Source organism: Mixophyes fleayi, chromosome 6, assembly GCF_038048845.1.
Source record: "Mixophyes fleayi isolate aMixFle1 chromosome 6, aMixFle1.hap1, whole genome shotgun sequence".
Classification (NCBI taxonomy): domain Eukaryota; kingdom Metazoa; phylum Chordata; class Amphibia; order Anura; family Limnodynastidae; genus Mixophyes; species Mixophyes fleayi.
This window is the reverse complement of record NC_134407.1, coordinates 155,166,452-155,194,390: the sequence shown is the minus strand read 5'-3', so window position 1 is coordinate 155,194,390 and position 27,939 is coordinate 155,166,452. Positions and strand designations below refer to the sequence as shown.

General features: G+C 39.5%; 2 protein-coding genes across 4 annotated transcripts in view; one reads left to right on the top strand and one right to left on the bottom strand.

Moving 5' to 3' along the window:
- LIMD2 (LIM domain containing 2) overlaps positions 1-17,742 on the top strand; it is a 43,160-nt gene extending 25,418 nt beyond the window's left edge. For 2 of the 3 annotated variants that reach the window (XM_075176846.1, XM_075176847.1), the window contains exons 2-5: positions 7,851-7,937; positions 10,844-10,888; positions 12,058-12,197; positions 15,404-17,742. In XM_075176846.1, the coding sequence (XP_075032947.1) occupies positions 7,851-7,937; positions 10,844-10,888; positions 12,058-12,197; positions 15,404-15,566 (435 nt within the window). In that variant the 3' untranslated portion in view covers positions 15,567-17,742. Of the gene's footprint in view, positions 1-3,712; positions 3,814-7,850; positions 7,938-10,843; positions 10,889-12,057; positions 12,198-15,403 lie in introns of those variants that run through there. The other variant, XM_075176848.1, reaches the window with a different exon arrangement.
- A 329-nt stretch (positions 17,743-18,071) lies between these two features.
- The window catches only part of MAP3K3 (mitogen-activated protein kinase kinase kinase 3), a 35,663-nt gene continuing 25,795 nt past the window's right edge, over positions 18,072-27,939 (bottom strand). The window contains exons 14-16 of the mRNA XM_075176836.1: positions 27,291-27,420; positions 26,247-26,424; positions 18,072-25,268 (exon numbers count right to left, since the gene is read on the bottom strand). Of these exons, the coding sequence (XP_075032937.1) occupies positions 25,040-25,268; positions 26,247-26,424; positions 27,291-27,420 (537 nt within the window). The 3' untranslated portion in view covers positions 18,072-25,039. The remainder of the gene's footprint in view (positions 25,269-26,246; positions 26,425-27,290; positions 27,421-27,939) is intronic.

Here is a 27,939-nt window from a genome sequence, read left to right as displayed (position 1 = left end):
AAATGGCTGCTCCGCAATGTAATAGCAGCTTTAGATCCATAGGTTTATGGAGCGAGATGGCTGCGATCAGGGAATTGCTGCAGTTGGTACAGGCAGAGGGGCGTGAAGTCATACCCACTGATGTACAGAGTAAGCACACCTTCTGTGGAGCAGTATAGGAACAACATTAGTGAAGAAATAATGGAGTGGAAAGGGTGCTTTTTACGGGTATTTCCTGCAGTGTGGATGGTGCATAGTTGTTGTCACTGAGTAAAACTGTTATACCAGCTCAGAGCTGGCATTCTTAGGATCTCGTCCTGTACTTTTACTGAGATCCCTTTTATATATCTATTGCACATTGATGGAGATGCTTTCCTAGGTACACTCCATGCAATGGAATAAACACACACAATTGCCACATTTACTAAAGACAGACCTGATTTCCTCTCTGATGGTCAATTGAAGTCTTAGTTAATTAAAGCCATAAATGAGTCTAAACTGAGTAGTATTTTAGACAACTCTCCTGAAACTGACCACCGTCCTGGATCCCACATCAGAAGTGGGCAGGGCCTTGATGATGTGATTCAGCGCAAATGGCTTCATCATGAACCCAATGGGCCGTGATGACACAAACCACGTTGTCGCGCTTCATGCGCTTGTCCCTTGGACCTAACCTGAGGAAGTCAAAAAAGTAGACAAGTAGGATTTATGATGGAAAAATAGAAGTTTAATTTTTTGGTACAATAAATATGACACAATATCCATCCATAAATACAGAGAAGTCACTCTCTGGCCTGATTAAAGCCGATAACAAGTACTGCTCATAGGATGTATAGATCATAGATTTGGCTGGGTACCTAGGTAACATTTGTTTAATTTAGATGAAAGCAGCAGAGATCTGGTCGTCATAACATAAAAATGCTGTAAAGAACACATGCAGACAAGATGAGGCTCTACAAAAACATGTGTCAGAGAGGGGGGGGACAATCTCAAATTCTACAGCATTTCCTGTAAGTCTGAGAGCAGAAATAACTTAATCACTCACTCTGCACTTCTCTCAGGTGTCTAAATACTTAGACAGGACTATTGAGAGAGCAACAGAGATCATAATGGGCAGTTCACTTCCATTGAAGCTGCTGTCTGTCTTTGCATCCTTACTACTTATATCATAAAATGTTAAGGAGTTACATCAAAATATTTTTTTTTGCCTTCAGATACTGACTAAAATTCATTTCTTGACATTAATAGGTATCAAAGTCTGTTTATTTCTGAGCTCAATAATATTCCAGAAATGACTAAACAAATCATACTTCCCCACTGTCCCAATTTCAGCTGGGCAATCCTGATTTTTGAACCCTGGCATGAGAGTGGGGCTTACATGGTAGTGGTTGGGTCGTTGTCAGAAAGTGAGCATGGTTTTATGGATTAGGGTGGGTTTTGGGGGACTTGGAGGTGTTACCGAATGGACTTGCTCTACCACCCTATCTCACTGCCACCACTACCACGCTCCTTCACTGACTCTGTTTCCTTCAATGTATTGTGGGTTGCAGCACCTCATTGCTAGTGACTGGACTAGTTCCTACTGACCACTTTCGCTGGGTCGGGACTTCAGATTAACAGACACAGATTTGACTCGGGGAGTTGGGTTCAACACAGGACAGCTTGTGGATGAGGTAGAGTTCTTACCTGTAGGTCACAAGATTCTACAGATTGTTAAGAAGACAAGTGTTTATTGCTCAGTTGGTGCTCTTAAAAGAGCTGTTACACATCACTGAGAGATAGTGACGATAGATGGAATACACAGCATAGAATACAGCAACATGTTCTCTTTATATAGAGCCAAAATCAGTTTCCACCCCTGACATCAATTCAAATAAGCACTTGAAACACTGGACCACTCCTAGTAGATTATTTTAACAGGGTAATCTGGCAGAAGGGACAGACTGTGCTAAAGCAAACAATCTGGACTAGATTTGATTGAACCAATGTAGTTTATGTGCAGTTCATTTCTTTCCATGAGGAAGGACTTCTCTTCCAAACAAGAGAACTTTCAATATAGTGATATTATATGTTAATGGTTAGCATCAGGCAATTATTCTGGGTGCAGATAACAATGGGTGAAAATCTAAAATTGATATTTAATAACGATGTACAATAATCTGTGATTCCCAAATAACTGAATGATTCATCATTGGGACAGGTGATGCCTTCCCCCTGCCTGGGCTCAGACCATTAACATGTTATATCCCGCCTCAAAAACTGTCTGTACCTTGATACACTTGATGCATTTACAGTAACATACGGAAGGCGTGCTCTGCCAGTAATAGAAATAAGTTGGTTTAATGTGTGGCACGGTGGACCCAATCATAGGAGGCAAGGCTAATTTTGTCCTGATTTTTCCTGAATATATTTCAGGTGCTATGCTTACATATGTGTACCATGTTCTCTGGGACTTCTCTGCAGCCTGTACGTCTCTAACTAAGCAGGCCGATAGTGGCTGCCAGACCTGTTCTGCATAAATGCACTGTGTGGATTGGTCGATTTATACATTGGAACATAGACATTTATGTCATAACAAGTAGTGTCAGATTATTGACCTGTATTAGATCCCATTAGGACACTGCCCTAATGATGTGGGAGGGCTTCAGCTGTCTGTATTTGGGTGATTGGGGGGAGGGGGGATAATACTTTATATCAGAGTGGAATAGCAGGTTAATGCTAAACTGTGTATGGTTCATATCTGAACATTACAATTTTGGGGTTGTTTCGACCTCCTCAAATAATGAGAAAAAAAGGAGAATTGGCATTTACTTAACATTTTACTATTGTAAATTTATACGTTTTTAGAACATCGGTAGAAATGCACTTTGTCAAGTAAAGTGCTCCTGAAAGTTAAAGGCCTATTTTCTGTCACCTCCGAGAACGTGTAGTTTTTTTTTCATGTTGGCCTCAAATGATGAGCTTAGTCTGCATATACTTATGAACGCTCCTGATCCACCGACCTCATCCAATCAAAAGAAACCCCATAGATGTTACCATTCTGACAAACAAACCCCAAGTGAATCACATACAAACAAGTACATTATTTCTTAAAAAGCTACAAATGGAATTTGTGCTGACAGCTCTGACCTTTTTACACTTTCAGTAATTACCTCCAGAGTGTCAGTACTAGGCCTCATACCCACTGGTATCAATCTTGTGTGTTTGTTGTAGTACAACTAATACGAGTACAATACAAGATAACAAGTCTAAAATGGAAACCATTATTTCCAATTACTGGTTGTTGTCAACAATGGATATTGTCAATATTATATAGACTTGGGGAATAGTTATGTGGTGCAAAGGGAAAAGGGGCTATAGCTCATAGCAACCCATCAGACTCATTTTTTCTATTACGGTTTGGAAAATTAAAGTAAACACCTGGTATGTTGCTATTAGCAATGCCAGCATTGTTTTCATTTGCGTTGGCTTCTATAAATGTCCCCAAATTATGTATTTATGGCTTTGGATTTAAACCACTTTAGAATGATGCTATTGAAAGTGCAGCCATGTGTCCTCTTCACCGACCAACTCACAAGAAGCAAAATGTGATTGTAAAGTATCGCACCTCATGTCCTGTTATGCTACACAAAGTGTTTGCAAGTTGTGAAAATGTACAGCGCAGTTCCAGGATGTTCTGTTGTGTCTGAGGCTCATATCCTGTGTGTGCCCCAAGGGAGGTGACTTACAAACTTAGTTATCTGTAGTCAGTAGTATAGAGGGGCGGGTAAGAGTGAACTCCAAAATCCAGAGTGTCAGAACGGTGTGGTCTCCAGCTGCAGAGCCTCAGTAGCCGTGAGTTCCTTTACTGCTTTTATCCTTCCTTGTGTCTCTTACACTTCCTACCTCTCCTGCATTTCTCTTCCATCCTGCTCCCTCTGTTTTGTACTTACAGCAGGTGGGTGGCCAACACTGTGCACATAGGCTCTTTCCCATCACAACAAGTTATTTTTATATGTGAGAGAAGAAGATGCCATCTGTGTGCACATGCAAATGTGTAATGAGGGAGGTAGGGCTGTGCAGATCTCTTCTGTGTCACTTATACACTGTGGCTAACTACTGAAGACAAGATTATAGCTGCATATATTGTAGGAGAGGTAGGCATCCTGCGGCTCTCCAGCTGTTAAGTAGGCAATGTGAATTTTAGATCTTGTGAGCAGGTCTTCGCTATTTGTTTCAAGTTATGTTCTGTATTGGATTCCTGTACTATAATCAATAAAGTTGATTTATCATCATTTATATAGCTCCACTAATTCCACAGCGCTTTACAGAGACCTCACTCAATCAGTCTCTGCAACAATAGAGAGTATCAATTCTCTAGCATACACACACACTAGGGTCAATTTTTATAGCAGCCAATTATCCTACTAGTATGTTTTTGGAGTGCGGGAGGAAACTGGAGCACCCAGAGGAAACCCACGCAAACACGGGGAGAACATACAAAGTCCACACAGATAAGGCCATGCTCAGGAATCAAATTCATGACCCCATTGCTGTGAGGCAGAAGTGCTAACCACTAAGCCACTGTGCTGCCCAGTTTATGAACTGCAAATTATGGGGGCTTGCAACACATTTCTTCTTGTGCATAGCAAGCAGCACAGGCACAGTACTCATTCATTTAGGTCTTGAGAACCACCATATAAGTGCTCTGCACAACCTTTTGCAGGTTTGTGGGACAGGCTGGAAATCACTTCAAAGTCCATCTTAAGATCTACCTTACTAGACTTTAGGATAACAGCGTTTTCAAAGTTATTCTAAAATACTGATTGCTGTATCTTTGTCTTGCATTAATCATGAATGAGGGGACATCAGGACAATCTATATCACGTGTATATTGAAATGTTTTGATTGCATTGTTCAAACAATGCCCAAAAATGTAATCTATAATTGCATCCCAAAATACAAATGCTCACTTTTGCATGAGGACACATAACTGTGCGCATACATACACCCAACCCGAAATTGGCATACTACACCCAGATTCGCTTAGGTCACTCGATCAGTAAATGCTAAGGTTTGCAACCGCTGTCACTTTCAGGTGGGGAGTGTATAAAATTAGGCTCATTTGCATAAAAACTGGTGCAAACAGCATATGCCATCTTCTTAAATGACCCTTAATGTACATTTGTCCCACCTCCCAACTGTGTAGTGATGCTGAAAAATATGTTGGTGCGATCCAGCTGTTGTGGAACTACAAGTCCCAGAATGTTCTGCCAGTTAAAGTTTATAGAAAAGGCTCTTTTTTAATTTATTTAATGGACTTGGGGTCTAAAATCTAATGAATTTACATCTAATTTTTTGGGTTATGTATTCTTATGAAATTATTCTAATGAATGTAGTGATAGCTGAAGATTATAAAACATTCTTATGCATCTTACAGTGTATGTTCTAAATGTACAGCGCTGCATAATATGTCAGCGCTTTATCAATAAAACATGATAATAATAATGGTGTTTGCTGTGTTTTGTAGTCAGTTTGAGGTGTGTAACTTGCTCTGTACGGTAATATGATGTTTGCTGTGTTACGAGGTGAAAAGAAGGCTGCGTGCAGGAACATGACATAGGACTTATCAGCCTCAGTGCAGGTGGTGGTCTGCAGCTCACTGATGGACTGTTGTCACCCAGGATTTCAATTAGTAACTGAGAATAGCAGCAGGAGATTATTATAGAAATAATCTCCTCTAGGAATTGTTACGGTATTTGTTGTGTTTAGCTGTAAAAAATGACTGATATATTTTACACAAACAGTGAACTGATCGCTAAAATTATTTTTTTAACTGTACTACTGAACTGTTCTGCTATACTTTCACACTTATGTGCACAATAACCAAATCTTGGCCAAGAATGTTTGAAATTGTTGTGTCCAGCCCTGCAGGGTAGGCAGTTTTAGTTTTGCATGTCTCCTACGCTAAGAGTCCCCCTGAGGCAGGTGCAGGAATTTCACTTATAAGGCTATTTGCTGCTATGATGCCAAATGAGGGCGAGGAGTGTGCTAATATACCTCCAGAATATATAGGAGAAATGTACATGTGTAGAACAATAATGGGGCAAGGTCACAGGAAATAACAGAAGCCACAGGGTGACGGAAATGACAGAGGTGACTTTCACAAGCTGCATTAACCCCTTCGTGCCCTTCTGAGAAAGAGGTAGATAATATACACAGATTATTTTTATGACATGTCACCAGCGCACGCAGGTGACATGTCATTTAAATTTTTATGGCTTCCAGCCACCCCTCATATATCGCACTTGCAAATTTGCACAAGCTTTACATAGTCCTATTCTTATTACCCTTTATTTATACAGCAGCAACATAATACTCAATGCCTTACAGAGAATGTTTCATCATTCATGTCAGTTCCTGTCCCAGAGGACCTTACAGTCTAAGTTCTCTACCACACAAACACTTAAACCAGCATTATGGACTATTAGTGTATATGTATTGTGTGAGGAAACCGGAGAACACCCACACAAACATAGAGAGAACAAACTCCACACACAGATCGTACCCTGCTCTGACTAGAACTCATGGTTATTTCTCTTCCCCATTACTTATCTGTATTTTGTGTTGTTTATTATTTGTTGATTGTGTGGCGCTGTAGATTCTGTGGCACCATGTAAATAAGATGATGGTGGTTCCAGCGCTGTGAGGCAGCAATACTAACCATTGTTCCTCTGTGCACTGGTAAATTCAGCACAATGGCGTAGCTAGGCCTCCTTAGACATGAGGAAGAACCAGCGCGTCATTTGGCTGCAAAATGTAGTATTTTTTGTTTGGTGGAATATGACTGTAAGTGCTCCCAGTCCTATCCCAACCACACCACACAGATCTCTGAACAATGCACACAATTTATAGAACGTCTTGTCATACAAGTATACACACAATATGCTACGTTTGGCACATACTCTGTAACTATAATTGTGTGTTGTGGGGGGATTGTATATAATTTAGGCGCAAATAAATGTGTTGTGGTTGGAGATTCAATTGGCCGCGATATCTGGCTGCGCACATTGCCGGCCATTACGGTAAGGAATTCACGCTCCTTTTTCCTTGCACTGATATGGGATGCAAGGGAAAATGTGTGGTAATATGAGTCAAAACATTGATGCGATGTGTCTGTGTGGACTGTTCTGGAGACGCATCACGCCAAATTGAATCTGCCCCTAAATGACTTATTTGGTCATTAATTCTTAGCAAGATTATGAGATTTCCCACAAGTTAACTGTAGTACTTCAGGCAATTTTGCAGTGGTGTAAAGCTCCGGCAATACAATCTTCTTCTAGATCCCCTTTTGCTTCGTTAGTCCACTCTATATTTAAATTTGCGGTTTGCAAAAATGTATGAATAAAGCTGGGATGACAATGGTCAAATCTTTCTGTGTGGTGTGGTTGGGATAGGGCTGGGAGCGCTTACAGCCAAATTCCACCAGCAAAGAAAGCTATGTTTTGCAGCCAAATGCGTACAGGTTTGAAAATGCTGTTCACATCTAGTTGTATCCACAAAGTGATATGTAGACATTGTAAAATTCTAGTAGGAGGCCATACTATATGCACATATAATATCTGAGCGCATATTTAAAGGGTATCTTTTTAAAGAGCACACAATAAGTTGGCGCTCTATAAAAGTTATAATCTATAGATCAGTAATGTAAGGAAGCCAATACTTTGTTTATATACGGTTCCTCCTAATGAGCCATTTCTTGCTTATATCACTGGTCCATAGTGGCTTAATAGGTTGCATTCTCTTGAATACTGTCTCAGCAAACAAATTGGCTGTTTTCTCTGTGTAGGTGACAGGTGTACTTTAAGGTCTTTCTGAAATTTTCTTTACAGATGAGAAATAAACCTGACCGGTCCCAGGAGCAGAAACCCAGAGAGATGTTTCAAGCTAAAATTCCCTCCACAGCAGCCGCAGGGCATGTAAGTACAGCTCTTCCTAAAAATACTCTGCAGTGGTGCCGTGATGCAAGGTTTGTGTTCCACTGCAGGAATGGAAATGTACAGTATTGGAACATTTAGTTCACAAAGCCATGATTGTTCAGTCACTGTTTGAAAATGCCTTTTTCTGTTTTAAAGTTTACACATAAAACACAGAGGAGAACTGTCAACGATTGTCACAGCCAGAGAATACATTAGTTAAGGTCACTAACATTCAGTTACAAAAATTCTTTATGGCGATTCTAAAAATACTATGGAATGGTGTATTTAACTAGCTTTATACTGGGCACTTTATTTTTGTGACTGAGCACCACATACAGTATCGAGGAGTCTTTTTATAAGATACTACTGACAACTCCCACTATAACATAAACTAATATTCAACTGTATGTCGCCCTGGGAAACCACAGTGCAATATCTCATGCAGAGCAATGGATCATCCCTCCTCTCACACACCACTATAAGGCCTCCTTTTCCTGTACACTAAATGGGGCCTTGCAGTGGTGTGTAGGCCAGGCTTCTGTCCAGGAAGTTGGATGTTGTGCTCTAGAGTCAGTGTGAACTGTGCAGCCGGAGGCATATGTATAAAAATTACTTTGGTTTATTTCCTTGTTGGCTTCAGCTGTGTGGTCACTTGCTGAAACTCTCTGTCTACACTGCGCCTATCAGATACAAAGGACAGAGGATGATAGCTAAGAACATTCTAATCAAGCTGACCCTGAGATGCTCTACAATATGAAGGCTTCAAGCAACCCGCTACTCAGCCATTCGGTAATCAGAGCATGACATGGCCAGTGCTGAGGCAGAATACCACTAAAAGACAAACTGTTTCACCCATAGCGGGGCTTATCAGTGGAGGCTGGGCGTTGCAGATTGTGTGGTGTCTTATAAACCATGATTACTATGTAAAGCGATATGGAGACAGCCTAAATGAAACAATGAAAGCTTTAGGGAGAGTTGTAAAGCTACATTACCACCTAGGAAACATTGCTTCTAAAGTGAATCCTGCCCCTGGACAGGGCTGCTACACGGAGGTGTATTTCCTGTGACTCTGCTGGTTCTGTAATATAGAACCGGCATATAAATAAAGATCACAATCTTAAAATGGCAGTGTGTGATGTAACTAAACACCTTGCTTCTATATGTATCTCACGCTCAGGGCCGGATTAACCCTAGGGCTAACTGGGCTACAGCCCAGGGGCCTCGGGTATCCAGGGGGCCCTTGAAAGTGCTCAGCAGCAGTATTGATCGGTTGGGGGCGGGGGCGCCCCTGGCGCGATCAGTGCTGCTGAGCACTTTCGCTGCAGTACTTCCCCGGCGTGCTGTAGTCTCCTTATTGAGGAGATCTCGTGAGTCTCACTCTCACGAGATCTCCTCAGTAAAGAGTGTACAGCGCGCCAGGGAAGGAGGAGAAGGAGATAAGTGCCGGGGGGGGGTGGCGGCGGCTCGGCTCACCGGGGGGGGGGACCCTCACGGGGGAATGGAGGCCCCCTTAGCCCAGGGGCCTCCATTCCATTAATCCGGCCCTGCTCATGCTACAAATTCAGAGGTATGCAGATGGGAAGTGTACACTAGAGCATGAAGTCCTTGTAAATTGGAAAGTAGAATGAATGTGTAAGGAGGACAGTGGACAGTCTAGCCTAAATGTTTCCTGCTCCCTCAAAGCCCCTACCTACAGCCAATGATGAAAAAGCTGTAACACAATGCCTTTCCTCTCATAAAAGTCACATTCAAACTGTGAATTAGGAGTTTACAATATATACATTTTTTTGTAAGCCACAATAAGAGGCAAGAGTTGATATACAGCTAGTGTTTTATGTTATTTTGCCCAGTGGTGTGGTATTTTTTGTGTATAATTATGTGCTATGTTTTATCCATATACTTGCCAACTTTATCCATATACTTGCCAACCCCCCCCCCCCCGCCAATTCTCTAACCGGGAGCTTGCCCTGCTCTCCCGGGAGGTCTCCCTCTCCCAGAAATGTGGGAGTCTTCCAGACATTCCAGGAGAGTAGGCAACTATGCATTAAAGAAATGCAGCTAATGAATCTCTAGAGACTGAAGTGTCTTTTACATTTCTGTCTCCATTACTGAAGATATGTTGTCTTACCTGTCAGTCTTTGATTAAATCTTGGTCTCCATGAAAATGACCACCACCATAGGCATCAGTACATGGACATAGGACACAATTTCTGAACTGTGTCATCATGCCACAGATGGCGAAGCCAACCACGTCTTGTACTGGCTCAGCATCAGGGAGAATGTCAGACTCTTCAGGGAGTGAGGGAGATCACCCCTATTTCAGGGAGTCTCCCTGACATTTAGGGAGAGTTGACAAGTATGGTTTTAACTCATACATACATTTAGCAAGTTTGGAAATATACCAGTAATGAATTTAAAAACATTTTGTGTGAATGAAAGTAGATCTGTCAACACCAGGCAGTGGTGGCGCCATTTTGTGACTTTCACCAAAGTTCATGAGAATGCGGTGTACCAATTCACTAGGCACTTTGTGCCTCATACCTTTGTGATATTCCTAGTTCCTAATACATAATATGGCTACCTCCCTTAGTTTGTATGAAACATTCTAGTGTAAGCATGTACTGTAGGCAGGTATGTTTGGGTAATATGGTTAAAAAAAACAAAAAAAATTGGACTTTCTAGTCTAAGCAAAAAATGAGAGAACTTAAGACATTGTAGGAGGATAGATGAGGTCATATGACAAATTAACATTTTATATGAAACGTCCTAATCCCAACAGTTTACATGCTAAAATAGGAAACATTTAGAGAGTTGAGCGATCCTTTTCCTGAGGCATATGAGCCGGAACCATGATGTGTGTACAACATAATGTAATTATGTTCTCCTGTGTTCTGTTCATCTCTTAGGATTCTGCTTGCAGTCCGGCAGCAAGTGTGGTACAGCGGTCAAAGGTGAGTGAAAGGTCACCTACTCTTCTTGTGTCTTTTATGTATGCATTGAGTTCCAGAAAAAGTAAAAAAGTTGGGTACATAAATATAACGGATAGTTGAAAAGTGCAAATAGGAAAACCACAAGGAAAAACAAAAAAACGTACAATCCAAGTAGGTAATGGAAAAAAGTAGTAGGGGGTAAAGTGCTGATTAATTATATAAGCACACTGTTATGCACGTTTTGTCGCTATCCAATAACGATTGTCGATTCTCGATTTGTGTTTCCAACGCACATTTATTCTCAAAAAGTAGCAGAATTATTAAAGCGAAATAATAGTAAGTACAGCCGTTACTTATCGTAGGCGCTCTGGATCCAGTGAACAGTGATTCAGGTCTGAAGTCTGTGGTCAAGATGACTGAACACTAGATGAAAAGCTCCTGCTTATATGCAAACAGAAATACAGTAAAACAATGCAGATGGTGTGGCTTGCTTCTATTGGTCCAGGCTCCAGGAAGGTCCAGGGGGTTGTAGATCATAGGCTAGTTCAAACTAAAGAATCCAAAGGTGGGGATCATCTCTCCAGGGGATGTGCTCCTTTCTTCCCGCCAAGACTCCAGTTACAACTAGTCCATTAGCATTTTATAGTCAGCATCATATTAAAGGTTTATTCCCTAACATCAATAACTAGAGTATGCACTGTGCGATCTCTTCACCGAATGAACCGGACAGCTGCTGATGAATAGGGGATTAATATGATATCAGACATGACACCTTTCCTTTAACCTGTACCATATGTATTACTAATATGCATAGAACTTATAATATTACACATAAACACTACTATATTTCGACATAAATAACTATGTGTTGCAACTACAATTAATGTGTACTATTTACAAATGTGTGTGTGTTCGAATGTATACAAAAGTGTAAAACTGTTATTGCCACGTGTTGCGACTGGACACGCCCTTCCACGCCGTAGCGTGCTCTACGCATATTTTCAGACAAAGACAACCAAGTTTGCTCGATATTAATTGAAATGACTTTATCCAATTTGCTGACCTCGACAGCACACAACTGGAGAATTGAGTAAACATATGCTTAATGAAGTGGGAGCTAGGACTGTGTGTTATGAGGGTTTTGTTATTTATTTGTGACATATGTAAATGATGTTGATATGTCACAACAGTCTTTTAGTGTGAAGCCTCCAGTTAGAGAACTCTGCTCCTCCTGCCAGACAACCGTGTACCCTATGGAGAGACTAGTCGCCGACAAACATATCTTTCACAACAGATGTTTTTGTTGCAAGCACTGCAGTACCAAACTGAGGTGGGTATTATTTTCCAACAAGACTTGGGAATGAAATTCAGAAAAAACGTAAAAGAATGTTAAAGCTTCTTAAATCCTTCTTATTAATAGTTATTTATGTGATTTTGGGAAATATTTAATTACACTGAAAAGGTAAAAAAAAAAAGTTATTTTTATTGTCACCAATGAGTATATTTAGTGGAATAACTGGTAGATTAATAAGTTATTTTAAAAGCTTGTATACTTTATTAAGAAAGGCACACAAGCTTTTCTATTCCTTAAAATTACATAAACCTAGGAAAAGGGGTTCCGTTTTGGGCTGGTTGTTTTTACAATACCATCATATCACCCTTGTTATTCATACGCATTTGTGCACATCATGTCAATTATTTGTGAGCCTTTTAATAAATATATGTAAAAAAACCCAACCATACCACGTCCATATAACAAAGGTGCAGCACTTTTAATGAAGAAATGAAAATTTGATCATCTTGGATTTTAAAATATTGTATGAGACGCTCTATATATGACGGTCATTTGGCAAAGCCCCTTAACGCAGTGTATTTTTTAAACAAATTTCATGTTGGAAACATAATTATTTCTCAAAGTTAAACTTGCATTAACACATAATAGTTGTGTGTATTCTACCGAAAAGATACCTGGCACTGATATGAGAATATGAGAAACCAAGATAGGCAAAATTGCACTCGCAGCTGTAGAGGAACCTGTGAGACCCTCAGAGAAACAAAACTGTCAATCACTAGAAACAGAGCTGAATGGAAGAAAGCATGTGTTAAAAAAAAACTAATAAGCAATGTGAGCTTATGAATATAAATGAATAACAAATTTATTAAAATCTAATATACATAGATAAGCCAACTCTAATCAAATCCTATGTGAATAGCTGTTGCGCAACTAAATATACACCTCTAAAATTAACATATGTATATCAAAAAGGAGCAACAGTAACAAAACATAATAACAGTGATCAAAGATATAATAGCTGTATATAATCACAGTTCCTACAGTGTTCAACAAGGAGGAAACTGGTATAAGAACAGGGCTAAACATTCCTATAATCAAAATCCCGATGTAAAGGAAATCTGTAGTTTCACCTAGGGAGTTTGAACAACAGCTTTTATGACTTGGATAGTATAATGATAATAATAGTCACCTGGTCCTCCGGCAAAATCTCTGTATGTTGACAGGAAAGCAAACAATTAGCAAATGAAAATAAATGCAGATTTTAACGCACCAATCACAGGGATGTATAGTTACCAAGGGAGGTGCTCCAATGGATATGCAGTTTCCACATAGATGACGATACGATGGATAAATAAAATGACAATTTCCTGTCCAAAAAAAAAAAGTATTAAGCCACGTTGTGATGTATAATAAATAACCTTCAGATGGAAAAGTTCACAAACGCACAGCTAAGTTTTGTGGTATCTTGTTGATCCTGCGCCCTTCCAATCTGTAATACAGCAAGTCAGAGGACTTCAATTGGAAGCGATGAATGAATGAACAGTAGAGGCATTCAAAACAACATAGATGTAATCACACCAAGCCTGACCCGTTTCATCGCTAACACAAATTCATCAGAGGCCATATGAGTAGTCTGTCGAAAGTGTCATTTTATTTATCCATCATATCGTCATCTATGTGATAACTGCATATCCATTGGAGCACCTCCCTTGAAAGCTATACATCCCTGTAATTGGTATGTTAAAATCTGCATTTATTTTCATTTGCTAATTGGTTGCTTTCCTGTCAACATACAGAGATTTTGCCGGAAGTCTACATGACTATTATTATCATTATACTATCCAAGTCATAAAAGCTGTTGTTCAAACTCTCTGGGTGAAACTACAGATTTCCTTTACATCAGGATTTTGATTATAGGAACGTTTAGCCCTGTTCTTATACCAGTTTCCTCGTTGTTGAAGGCTGTAGGAATTGAGATTATATACAGCTATTATATCTTTGATCACTGTTATTATGTTTTGTTACTGTTAGAGTATTTGCTCCTTTTTGATATACATATGTTAATTTTAGAGGTATATATTTAGTTGTGCAACAGCTATTCACATAGGATTCAATTAGAGTTGGTTTATCTATGTATATTAGTTTTAATAATAACTTTGTTATTCTTATTATTTATATTCATGAACTCACATCATTTATTAGTTTTTATTTGATAGGGCTTTCTTGTGTGTATTCCAGGCTGGATGTCTGTTTATGGGAAACATGCCAAGTGTAAAGCTCCCGTACACAAATTAAAAGGTGACCATTTTGTTGGGTGAATTATTATTCAGAAGATTGCGACCCAACAATTCATTAGGAACATCACTGAGCCATGAAGTGATGTCTCCCTATTTTAGTGAATTCACAGGTTAAATATTGGTTTAATCCACAACATGGCTGCTCCATTGTTTGTAGGCAATGATTCTACTTTCCGAATCATTTGCTAAAATAGGAAGCACTATTTGTGTAAGCGGTGTGTGATATGGAAATTATGTAAAAAAAAAAAACCAAACAAACTGATTATATAGAATGTAGATTTTTTTTTGATTCCTGTTACTATAGGAGCCTGTTTTGTCAGGAACAGATTTTCCTTGGGCACACATGACCTTCCAAACAATAGATATATTTTAGTTGTTTAGAGAATTTTTTTTTTGATGTCATTAGCAACATCATTTATCTAATAACCAAATATTGTTTAAAATGCATGTTCAGTCTCAAATTTTGTTGTGTAACTGTTGAATTTAATGTAGTCTTATATGAGAATCTTTATTTGCCAGGTGAACATGTAATTCACTCCGCTATAGTAGAGCGTAGGCAACAATTTTGTGGGCTGATCCCAGTGAGAGCAGATAGCCTATAAAATACCTAGAAAGCAGTGACATCACCAAGATACTGATATCTAATAAAGTGATCACTGTATCCTGATTGATATTTGTTGAGCCTACACAATAGTGGCTTCCACTGCCCTAGCCACACATCATATGAGGCTTAAGCATGTGGTTTGTACTACTCCTGAGTGTTGTCAGATAGTGAAGTACAGCTATATACGGAGGCACAGTTTGCGAATTGCAAGCATGGCGAGAACCAGTCTATGCCGTTTGGATTCTAGGAATTATACCCACCTTGACCTGGCCGTTATAGGAATTATGTGCATTGTTTTATTTATTATGAGAAATGTAATTAATTCTGCTTGTCTCCCACAGCCTGGGCTCCTATGCTGCACTGCACGGAGAATTTTACTGCAAGCCTCACTTCCAACAACTTTTTAAGAGCAAAGGGAACTATGATGAAGGTTTTGGACGCCGACCTCATAAAGATCTGTGGACCCACAAGGAACAAGAGGCATCTGGGGACAAAGCACCTTGAAAACGAAGATCATCCATATCGCACTTGGGGCTTAGATTGTCACCCACAATGCACTTGTTACTGGGTCTTTTATATGCCTCAGTGTGGCTTTTTAATTTTTTTTTTTGCAGGTAAACGCACTTTCTATAGGATGTAGCTTACGCAGTTAGTCCCTCCCTGGGAGGGACAGGTTTGCTGTAAAGGGATAAGATGCCACCTTGGCCATGAATTTCATAATAGGACGTTCTTGCTCTTTGTTACAGTTTGCTTCATCCAGTTTCATGTATAGTACTCTGAAATATCCAATTTACTATTGAAACTGTCCTTTTAAATTCTAGGCAAAGGTGGTCTCTTGAATGTGTCTGGGGTAGGGTGAGGTGTGTGAGAAAGGGTATCACAGTTGATAGTAATTGACAGCTGCAAGAGTCGTGCATTGGTACATAGTTAGTGGTCACCCATTTTCTGCTGCCATTTGAATTGCAAATCTCAGGGGGGTGGGAGGGGGGACAGGGAACTAGGCTGTATACATCTTGCTGGAAAAGCACTAATTATTTAATTCCTCAGAATACACCAAAGTAATATTGCTAGAAATTGTGGGTGTGACTATTTTGCTTTTATAATAAGACACCTAGTAACAGGCCAGCCATACCCTTCACTCACTGACCTCAGGGGACATGCACTTCTGTTCTGTAAATTCAGATTGCGTCCAGGCTCCTCACCAGACACGCTCACGTGTTGGCACTCCATCCTTCCTATATTCATTTCCTCTTTGTACCAGAAAGAGACTGAAACATTCCTTAACTCTACTGCTGGTGGGGATAGTAGCCCCTCTCTTCCAGTGAGAGTTACTAGTACTCTGCACTGAGGTTGGGTCTTGTTTACAGACTGTTTATAACATATGAATACTCTCAGTGAGCCTTGATTGTACAATAAAAGCCTCTATAGGACCCATTGCTCCCTATTGTGTTTATACAGCTGCATTGCACCTTCCATAAACCTCCCACCCTAGCAATACTCTGCAAAGGGGAACAGTCTATAATAGGTTTAATGGACACATGCCTGGAGTCAAGTATCAGAAAATGCCCCAACAGCAGATAATTACAAGGGAACATATTAAAATATACAAATGTGTTTAATAGGAATTAAGGGCCTTAGACGTTTACCCATTACCTACCCTGAGCGGAAGCAATAGTTTGGTGGGACAAACCAATATGCAGCTCCCCGAAACCTAATGTTCCTATGTAATCCTTTTGCAAATACATTTTTATATTTTCATATAGATTTTTGGATGTGATCTACTACCATTAGTGCAGCCTCATCAGTTTTATCCGAGACCTGAAGGTGTCTAAAGGTCTGTTTGGCCTTTAAGTGTACCGGTTGTCTACACACAGTGAGCTATGTTAGGGTAGAGAATCACATTACAAGTCACTAGGACCAGTGCAGACATATCTCCCAACATTTCTATACACAAAATCAGGTCAAATTTGATCAGCTAAACTACATCTCAACCCCCAAACAGTTACCTCATTTGACAAGGCCTCAAATAAAATCTTGAACTCTGTCCCTTCTGGTCCACAAAATCTTTTACTATTGCCAGGTATGCATCATGCTGTGCCTAAATGATGTCACTGCTGACGGATAGGTTGCATTCGCATGAATACTGGTTCAGCCCCCGCTGCGTGTAGGTGACTGTTATATACTGTAAGTTTATCACGCTGAAATGAGGTACTTAGAAATTGTGATTCCACTTCCAGCACCGATCATCAATGAATATCCTGTTCTGAAAGTGTTTTTTAAAGGGATATGGACACCATCCTAAAATTGTAAATGAATAAAAAGCACAGCAGCTCTACAAAGCTTACTGCAAATTCCTAAAAACCTCCATCTAGTGGTGATCGCCACAGCTTCAGGAAATTGTACGATTTATGGTACTGGTCCATGGAAGTGGCCTAGTTACAGCAGCATTACCTTTCGTAGAATAAAACTCAGGGTTTAGCATCAGCTTCACGCATAGGTTAAAAATAGATTAAATCATTCTTGCTCCCTGTACCCAACGGGCTCTACGACTTCATCTCAACTATAAAGGGTGCTGCCCACTCTCAAAGCATTTAATCAATTTCAAACTGAGGATTATTCCAGTATGTGACTGTTCTGTAATACAGGGTAATTACATAAATGATTTATTCAATTTGTTTAATGCCGTGTTCTGCCTGATTATTGATAATTTCTCTCACAACAGAAAGGTATGATTTAAAATAGTTCATAGACATGTGCGCACGCCTTAGTGTCTTTGGGGAAGAGGCAAGAGAGTGCGTGTGTACGCCAATATCTGCTGGAAGCAGGAGAGGACGTATGTCTGTACTGAGGAGAGATGGATGGTCTTTATTGGGAGGAAGCATGAGGGCCGTGTGTGCTCCCCAATGTCTATATATTAGGAGACGACGAGAGGCACATACCCCTTGTCAAATGCCAATAATGTTTTTTGTATACAACATTTGCACTCACAGTTCAAGCACAAAACACAGGTTTATATAATATAAATGACCATTTTATTGTAAAATAAAAACTGGATACATTGTGAGGGCTCTGCACTGCAAGCCCTAAGTCAGATAGATATATATCCATCCATTTATTTTGAGATTTATACAGTAAATAGGATATTCCCTTTGGCACAGGTTCCCTTCTCCCCCCACACATGAAGGAACGTAATGTATATATTCATTTAACATTTTAGACCCACTTGTAAAAGATTCCCCCTGCCAGGTAGTAATATTTCTCCCACACAGATCACAGCTGCCTTCCTTTCCTGCTCTGTGTATGATATTTCCAGACACTGCTTCAATCGCTTTCCTTTTCAGCACAGAGCATGTTTCAGCTCATACTCACTTGTGAACAGAAAGTACATATCTTGCAGAGTACTCTCTCTAGCAAGGACAATTTCATTTTGGGTTATATCATATAGAAGTAACAATAATGAATGCATTTTCCTATTGAGTTTCCTTGACTGGCTACTGTCACCTATTACAAATACAGATTATTGTCCAATAACCATACTGCTCCTACAGGCTATGTGATAGTATTGTGGACATTCAAGCAAAGAAAAAAGAACTTTGAAAATTATCCCTGTTGGGCCTTGTAGTTCTACAACTGCTGACGAGGCACAGGTTACCCAGGAGGACAGTGAAGAATAAAACTAAAACACACATGACACCAGCACATCAAAGAGACACACATTCTTAAGCGGATTGTGTTACTGTGTGACTATTCTTCCTTACAATCTATGGAATACAGTTACACCTGTCACTCATCAATTAAAAGTCCAAGATGATAACTACAAGACAGTTACAAGCATTAAAAAAAACATATGTTTAGCTTCAAAATGTAACATTCAGGTTCTCTAGTTAAATGCAGAGAAAATGAGAACAGATAAGGCATAAACAGGCATTCAGAATGAAAGCAGCATACATGTAAGTCAACCTATCCATTATAGGAATGCCACACACAACTTGTCAAATCATTGGGAATGGCAGGCGAGTAAGCAAAAGACTATGTTGCAGCTTTACAGTACACCGGTCGTTCACCTACACAGTGGAGGTAAACCATTATGTGCGAGTGGAGAATGTATCTTATCCATTCACTGGAGGTATGCAAGAGTAGTCTATCCCATCGCTAGTAACCATTGATATCTTTGTAAGTATAAGCAAGCAGTGTAACCATTCACAATGAACCAGTGTTGTCATTGGGACCCAGTGAATGGATAGAGTGCGTTCTTGTGACTATTGGCTCAGCTCACAAAGGTCATCTCCATTGAGTATAGTAATCAGGTACCCTGTAAAAATTGGTGTTTATTTAGTGCACAATAAAAAAACAGCTGAAAGGTGTTTTATTATGCATATGTGAACACTTTCTATTATACAGTTTCTTGCAATTGTATTTATCATCAGTCTGTGCAATTCTATACTTAGAGTTGTGGGATACAATTGAAATAAGTGTGTCTCACTATATTCAAAGCACCACACTACAATCCTGAGCAATGTGTACAAAGTCTAAGGGCTAATGGATTTGGAGGTGTTAATCTGCCTCTGTCGCTTTCTATTTTCCCAGTAGACAGAGGGGAGCCTGTGACACCAGTGCTCATGGGATCATTTGTTCCTATGAGAAAAAGAGCAGCTTCTAAGCAGAATGAAAAACTGATGTGATAATTTTAAAGAAAACACACTTTTGTATTAACGCAATGGGTACCATTGAGCCTACAGCTCAATGGTACCCAATGTGCCAACATCTCGTTAGTCTACCTGAAGAAACATAAGCAGCTGAACAGACAGATTAAAGCCACGTGTACTTTTAGCCTAATACTGTAGTTTTTTTTCTTTTTAAACGATATGCAAAAACTATATATTCGATTAGGGTCTCTAATAACACTGAAATCCAGGAAAAATGTTATATGGTGGAGAAAATGTGATTAAAAAAAAAAAAAAATTGTGTGTGGTTAAACATACACAGCATAAGCAGTCCTGGGTAACAAAGATACTCGCTGCTGCTGCTTTATCTGACAATTTATCAGTGGTAATAAGAGTTACATTAAGGTTAAGTCTGGTCTCTTTATGACACTGCTGCCTTGTATTCAGTCATCATGGTAACTGTATGCCCATCCTCTAATCATTAGTTCTATCTAGTATGGAGTCTGAGTAGGTAACAGTACAGCAAGGATGTGCTGATGCATATTTCTATCATCCTACTCTTTCCTTGGTACAGCAAACTACTTACAATTGTACCAGTTGCCTACACATAGTGAAGTGGATTTTGCTGGCTGAACGAAGATTATAAAGAATGTAATCAACCAATGCACAAGGAACAAGCCATCACTAAGGCCGAAGAGTGCAGGCCACCGTTGAATGGACTGAACCAGTGTTTCTGGGAACGCAGCAATTCACTATGAACCAGCTGCCTCCATATTAAGGGGTGTGAAGACAAAAATAAAAACCCCTACAAACAAAATAAAATAAAAAATATGGGAAATTGTATGTCCCCCATTTGCAAACACAATAAACACAGAAGACATGCAAAGTCCAAACATTTCAGACGTGGAAGCAAATGATAAGTAATGAATAAAAGGCACTCAAGCATCAAAAAAATATTTGTTTGTCCCCCTATCTTAACTGGTACACCCTTCCCACCCTGGTTTCCCAAGCAGGATTTTTAGTTCTACCCTGCACAACTTTCTTCCTCTCTCTTACTAGCACAGAGGCTGTCTTTGGCATGAGCTCACACAGCATCCACTGAAAGGATAACCCCTTACAGATCTGTATACTAGAGGTGGGGCAGGTATTGTTGCTAGACTACACCCCCAAGTTGTTGTATTGGGAGTCTCACATGGAAGCAAGATTGACAGAAAGGCTTTGAGTGTAAATAATGGGACAGTGGGGCAGCAAAATATAAAGGGTCCTGGCGGTAAATGTATCATATAGAGAGTTTTGCAAATTGCTGATGTCCGGCGACATTGCATGGTAAATTTAAAGCGGCAATAGCTTTAAAGGCAAGTTTTGCCTTTAAATTTACCATGCAAAGTCACCAGATATCTGCAATTTTATAAAAAAAATAAAAAAATAAAAATCGCTATTTGATACATACACCCCCTGGAGTGTAATAACGTACAAACACCTATGCAAAACGTAGGTTAACATGCCTTTATGCATTTAAATCGGGTCTCTGTGGAAGATGAATGGATGAGCCTGGTATGTAGCACATTATGCCCAGCCTGGCCAATAATACAAGTAAAACTATTTAGCACTTTTTTACCCGTTACAGAAAAAAGTGAAGTGCGTGTGGACAAGAGAAGGGAGATTTCTTCAGAGTTTTAGGAGCGTTTGAGTCTGAGCAAATAGTCACTAATGTTTAAAACTGGGAACACACAGATGACCATGTGATGAAGGGACAGGGCTACAAAAATTTGTATCCAAAAACAGCTTTGCAATGCTTACAGAAGCACAGAGTGCTTCAGGTGAACCTACTTTTGCATATCTATTTAGGAAAGTGGGAAGTGGGAAAACTAGGCCAATTTGAAGCCAATCTGAGCATCAAAACATTAACAGCACACAGTATCAATACAAGGTGAAACTGGCGCAGGAAGAAAAACTGTGGTGTCAAATGCACCTCTATATGAAAGTAGTCACATTTCCAGCTTTTACAATATTGCACATGCGTTCATACTTTGTTCTGTGACTTTAGTGCAAAATCTGCTCCAAAACTAAAATGGAAGGCTTTGTCTATTTTCATGTAAAAATGGAAAGTCCTAGATCTCCTTAATATATGGCCTATGTTACCCAGAGTGCTTGGGACTTTCCAGAGAAGGTTATTCTTCTTAATTTGGAACACCTTGCCTAACAAACACTAAATTACCCAAAATGCCCCATGCTTTCCCCTCCTCATTAAACGGTTTAGCAGTGTTTCTCAAAGTGACTCCCATTCACAAAGCAGCACCAATTATTTGCTTTCTTCAATTTTTCAGAGATCTCTGAACTGGTTTCTGGATAACAAACCCTATACCTCATTATACTTTTAGATACTTCCTGTTCTGCACAGCACGAACTCATTTTGTAAAGATTTTTAAGAAACATACAGGAAGTATTCAGGGAGATGTACTGAAACAAGTTTACAACAGCCAGATGGTAATGGATATAAGTGTTAAGAGCCATGTTATATTTACCATGTGAAAAAGTTAAACCTACATCTCTACTACAGCCTTGGTTCATATAATGCCCCACAAGGAGAATTTTACTAAAGCCAGTACGTATCAAAATGCTTCTGGTTTTGGACTGCAGTAAATAGGAGAGATACTGTTTTGAAGTCTACTTTAAATCTAAGCAAAAAATCCTGCAACACTCTACAATAAATGTCCCAACAGACACAAATCATGTAACCTGGCAAGCTAAGGGGGTATGGAATGGTTAGTGCCAACATATTTATGCCTTATACAATGGCCTGAACAAATTCTACTATCTTCTAATTATTAATATCTTATGCACAATGGTAACAGATGTTGACTTTTAATGCATACAGTATACTGGAGCCCACAAGACTTCGCCAAAAGCAGAAATGCCATCAGTAAGCTCTTGCTGCACCATGATTGACATGTAACATTCCCCTTTATCCCTCAATAACCTAGCCTTATTACACAGCTTTCTTGTAAAAGGTCTTTAGTACAAGGTTGAGTTTCCATTCCTTTCATTTAAAAACATGGCAGCATATTAAATATAATAAAACATATAGTTTGAAGATCTGTTAAACAACAGATCTTGTTAAGTCTCATGAAAAATCCACTATAAAACTCTTACAGTAGGAGGAGAACTGTGACAAATATACAGAAGTAATCAATATACAACCATAATACTATAAAAGATCAGACACGTGTACACGGCACACATACAGTCTTCTGTTTGCACATATTGGCACCATATTCTGAATAAAAAAAATAAAAAAAATGTAAAGCAATTTAAACTCACTATTTGGTCCACATATGGCATCACCACTAGAGAGAGTCTCACCTATACAGGTCATTTTTTTTAATTTTTTTTTTAAGGAAAGTTCCTCAAATGTTGAATAGTTTAATCTACAAGATAGAACCCATAGAACATATAAAGCCCTATCCTAACTAGAAGTGTTTTCTGTAGACACTATGGTTTATGTTTCACTAACATGCTCCTGGCATGATCAGGGTATTAGCCATAGTAAATTCTCTAATGATCAACAGATTCAGAACTGTACCTGCTAAAATACCTGCAGGCAGCTGTAGAGTTCACCACGTTTATAACTAAAATATCCAGACCTCAGCGCTCAATTCCAGGATAATGTAATGATGAAAATGAAGCCATATAAAACTATTAAATGTTCAGATCTCAAATAGCATCTCTTTTTTATGTTGTTCCAACAGTTATTGAAATGGTACAGAAGTCACTAGAGATTTATCCACTTGTTATACAGTGTGGTGTAGGAGGCTCCTCAGTGCAGTCCACCAATACTACTTATTCTCCCAAATTGTATTCGTATTCACGTGCGTCAGAAAATGAGAGGACAGAATTTTATTACGTGTTTTATTTCATCTTGAGCGGTGAGGATTGGATGTTCTAGTGAATGCTCTGTCTATAGCTGGCCACCTCTGACACGTCACAAGCCTGACATCATGGTGGAACCAAGCAGCGTAAATAGACACACTTCCTATGATACATCTCTTAACCAAAGACCTTCACCAGATGATAAAAAAATTATTATGACCAACCCCTTGAAAATGGCAGGAGCTTTAGAACAGGTAAGTGCTATAAAAACATATACAGAAAAAAGTTAGGATATGGTTTATATTGGGTACTATTCTGGAAACGTAATCCTTTAAAACAAACAAACAAGTTTTGGTTCTCTGGCGATAAATGGAACCAATGCAGATGGCCATTGACTGATCAACTGCACCAACATGCCTGATAAAAATCTACATCACAAAAAGGTCTGTGGTGCCAAATTAACCAGCAATGTTTGGGAAATTTGGAGGAAAACAACCAAATTGCTCCCTGTGTAGATAGATACGTAGCAAGCTTAAATCCACAAAACAGAGTGAAATGTGTAACATATATACATACACCCTCAGCCACCATACATCAACTTGTACATGTGGAATACTAAAACATAATACGTTTTAAGATTTCTGCTCTTCACCAATAAACATTTGTGCTAATCATGAAGTGCATTGTGTTAAACCCTCTGGAACCTTGACATTAAAGCAGTACTGAAAGGATGCATGGTATATAGACAATTCTTCTCCAACGATTTAAGAATAGCATCAAATGTTTTGTATAAAAAAAAAAAAAATCTCTTGGCATACAGAATAGGCTTGTAAACATATCACAGACTCCTGACTAAGGCACGCTTTGTGTTAACCACTTCCAGACCGAGCTGATAGGCAATCTAAGGATGTTAGATTTGGTCAAGAACTGCAAAGCCACGGAATGAACTCTTGTGATATACGGCTTTCCCACCATTAGTGAAATAGTTCGACTTCCCTCACAAGTAACCCTTGACAAAGGAACAGGCCATCAGGCCACAGTTATTTTGCTTCCTGGCTGAAGAGGTATTAAGGCACTTGTTTCAGCTGTGGAAGAACACCTTACTGAAGAGAGGCTGGTGCAGTTTAAACGTTCCTGGAAGTCACCATGCACCATTTTGTTCTTTTAAATTAGGTCTATAGATTGGTGCAAAGGAAACCTCCCCTGGGCATCATCTAAGTTACTTCACCATTACAAAAAAAACCATTGGTTCTGATGCTCTAATACTGACATGGTCCCTCCCAGCTGCTGGATCTAGAACCTGCTCTGAACACAGCAAGGTATGGGAGGGGGTGATTGTCATCGCTCTTCATTAGAAGCTCTGGAATCTTCCCTCAACATTAAAAGTTTCAACTTTCTGAAGAATTTCCATTTACGAGGGAAGGACAACACTTTTCTGTAGACTCAATATGTGAGTTGAGCAAAGGGATGCCGGAGGAGCTCCTCAGCAGACGGCCTCTGCCGTGCCTCCACCAGTATCCGCTTTACAAAGTCCCGGCATTGCTCTGATGTATTTGGAGGAAGCTGAGGATTAGTTGGCTGGGTGGCAATTTTAAAAATGGCAGCCATGGCTTCATACTCTGCCCAAGGAGGTTTTTCTGTCAGCATTTCCACCACAGTACATCCCAGGCTCCTATAGTAGAAATATGAGAGCACAGAATGAGGAGTTACAGTAAGACAAGAAAAGAGTGTCCTGGATCAAATACAAACAGAACTTTATAACAGGACCAAATACATTAATAAGTCCTGGTGGAAATGGCAGATATGATGCCACAGCTGCTACAAGTGACAGTTTACTATGTAAGCTTGAAACACACATGGTAGCTTATGAAGCCTGGGGCAGAGGTAAAAAGCAGCACTGTACCCACAATGTGGTGTCATCCACAGCAGCAAACAATCGTGTTTCTGTTGCTCTGGTTCACAGCACATTTACACACCTAGTACGAGGGTATTTAAGTCCCTGTGTCTTGTAAATACCATTACGACAATTAAGAGGTGCAGTAAATTCAAGGGCAGCAGGCAAAAAAACAACAATAAAACACTAGTAAAACAATCAACATAATCCATCACACTACAGAAAATTAAGTACTATTCCCAGTTAAACTGCACTGGTTACCATGAATTAACAGCTTTTAGATTTGGAAAAATAAAGGCTTCCTGTTTACTACACTTATGGTTTCTTTGTTTTTATTAGGTTTTTTCTCTCTCTCAAACCTAATTTCAGTGGCTTCTGTTTGAAAATGAGTAAGAGGAGACAGATTCAGCAGGCACCTTAATAGTGTACAAATAAAGATTTTCCCTGCCAATGGTAGTTTCTTAACACACCTATACAAATCACTGTATGTTTTAAATGACAGCTGTGTTCTTTTATGTGGTATGTATAACAGGTGCACATTAAACAGTAAGATAACTGTTAAAGACAAAAAGACTCTAATTTGGGATACAAATAAAGAACTAGTCTCTCACAAGAAAAACAGCAGAACATAACAGAACCTGTTAGTAGCGAAGCAGGTAGGACAAGCCAGTTCTAAAGTATAAATGAGAAATAGTGCCCCATTCTTTATCAGTATGCAGTCACTCAGCCTTCTTCAGTAATACGTTATTTACTTACCAGACATCTGCTTTCCTCCCGTAACCTTCCCCGCTGATCACCTCTGGACTCATCCAGTATGGTGTCCCTGTCACAGAGCGGATTCCAGTTCCTGACATGCAGATAGTCTGAAGCCTCTTACTGGCTCCAAAGTCTCCCAGCTTGACATTCCCTGCAGAGTCCCGCAGAATGTTGGCTCCTGTGGTGTGGAGACAGAGATATATAAATATCATAGGCGACTTCAAGAAAAAGCACAAAGAGAAAAGAGAGCGAGAGAAAACAGAAGAGAGAAAAAAAACAGAAGAAAGAAAAAAAAAAAAAAAAAAGGAGCAAATCCCCATATGTAGCGAAAACGGATTTGCCCTACACATCATGGGTCCACCGCTGGAGATAGCAGTGCTAATGCAGATGGTAGCCCCACTGGCGGTAAGATTTGTCAAGTGTCACCGGCAATAGCCTATTTAACATGGACCACTGCGGTCCACCGCAGGAGATAGCAGTGCTAATGCAGATAGTAGCCCCGCAATACTTTTTGTGTTATCACCATCTCAGGATGAAAGATGAAAAAAAAACCAATGCTTTATTATTTGAATTGAGAATATTTTTTAAAGATATTTTAAATTTTTAATTCTATTTTTTTTCTTTTTACAAAGAAAAACTGAAAGCCTAAGTCTGCACTTTCGGTTCCATTGTGCATGCACAAACGGCTAGCTGGATCCAAGTCTGTTCCAAGACTGGCATGGCGAAGCTGTTGTTAACTGCATCAAGTACCGCTCAGCTGCCTGCGGATATTTTACGGATATAAAATAATTATCACCGAAATCTATCAATGCTGCAATTCTGACCCCCAATCAGGCTGTATAGATACAAATAGGGGCCAATAAGTCTACTGATCTTGATAGAGATCTCAAAGATGCTGTTTGGGTTGGTATATTATGGCAAATCTGACCATTTATGTGGTCACTGCCCAAAGCATGTTAATGGTGCACTGTGTATGGGGAAACTTAAATAACAGAAAGTATTGCGGTTAAAGATTGTAAAGTAAACAAATAAAGAGGTAAATACCCTTTATGTCCCTGTGTACAATCATGTTGCTGTGGAGGTAAGAGACTCCCTCCAGTATCTGACGGGTGTATCTGCGAGTAACGTTTTCCGTCAGAGCTCCATAAGCTTTCAGCTGATCTTTCACTGATCCCTGAGGAACAAGACATACTGTTAAGTGAATTATGTAAAAACTTGCTTTTTTCTTTTTTAAATTAAAGAGCTCCATTCAACTCGTTTTAATAACAATTCTTAAACACAACAAAAAGTAGGAGGTAATTACTACATTGACCGTTGAAAAATATATTTTCCAAGGATCTGTATTCCATGGGAACGGGGATAGTGCCCATCACCCTTCCCTTTACCACTAGATATGACAGGATATATGGGAGAAAAGCAACAACAAAGGCATCCCTGGGAGGGCTGACCTGTATCTCCCTAGGTGCCTGAAAGAAGCTGCTATTACTGTAAACAAAGTTCTAGTGCATCATCATAGGGGATACAAACACGGTGGTGATTTCCCAATGTTTAGTACATGGGAAGGAGAAATGCTAATCACTTACTAGAGCCTGCAGGACTTCCTTGCCAAAGGCAGGTACATGAGCCCATCTCTCATCTCTAATTATGATAGGTAGAAAAGAAACGCAGTTCAATAACTGTGTAAGTGAATGGT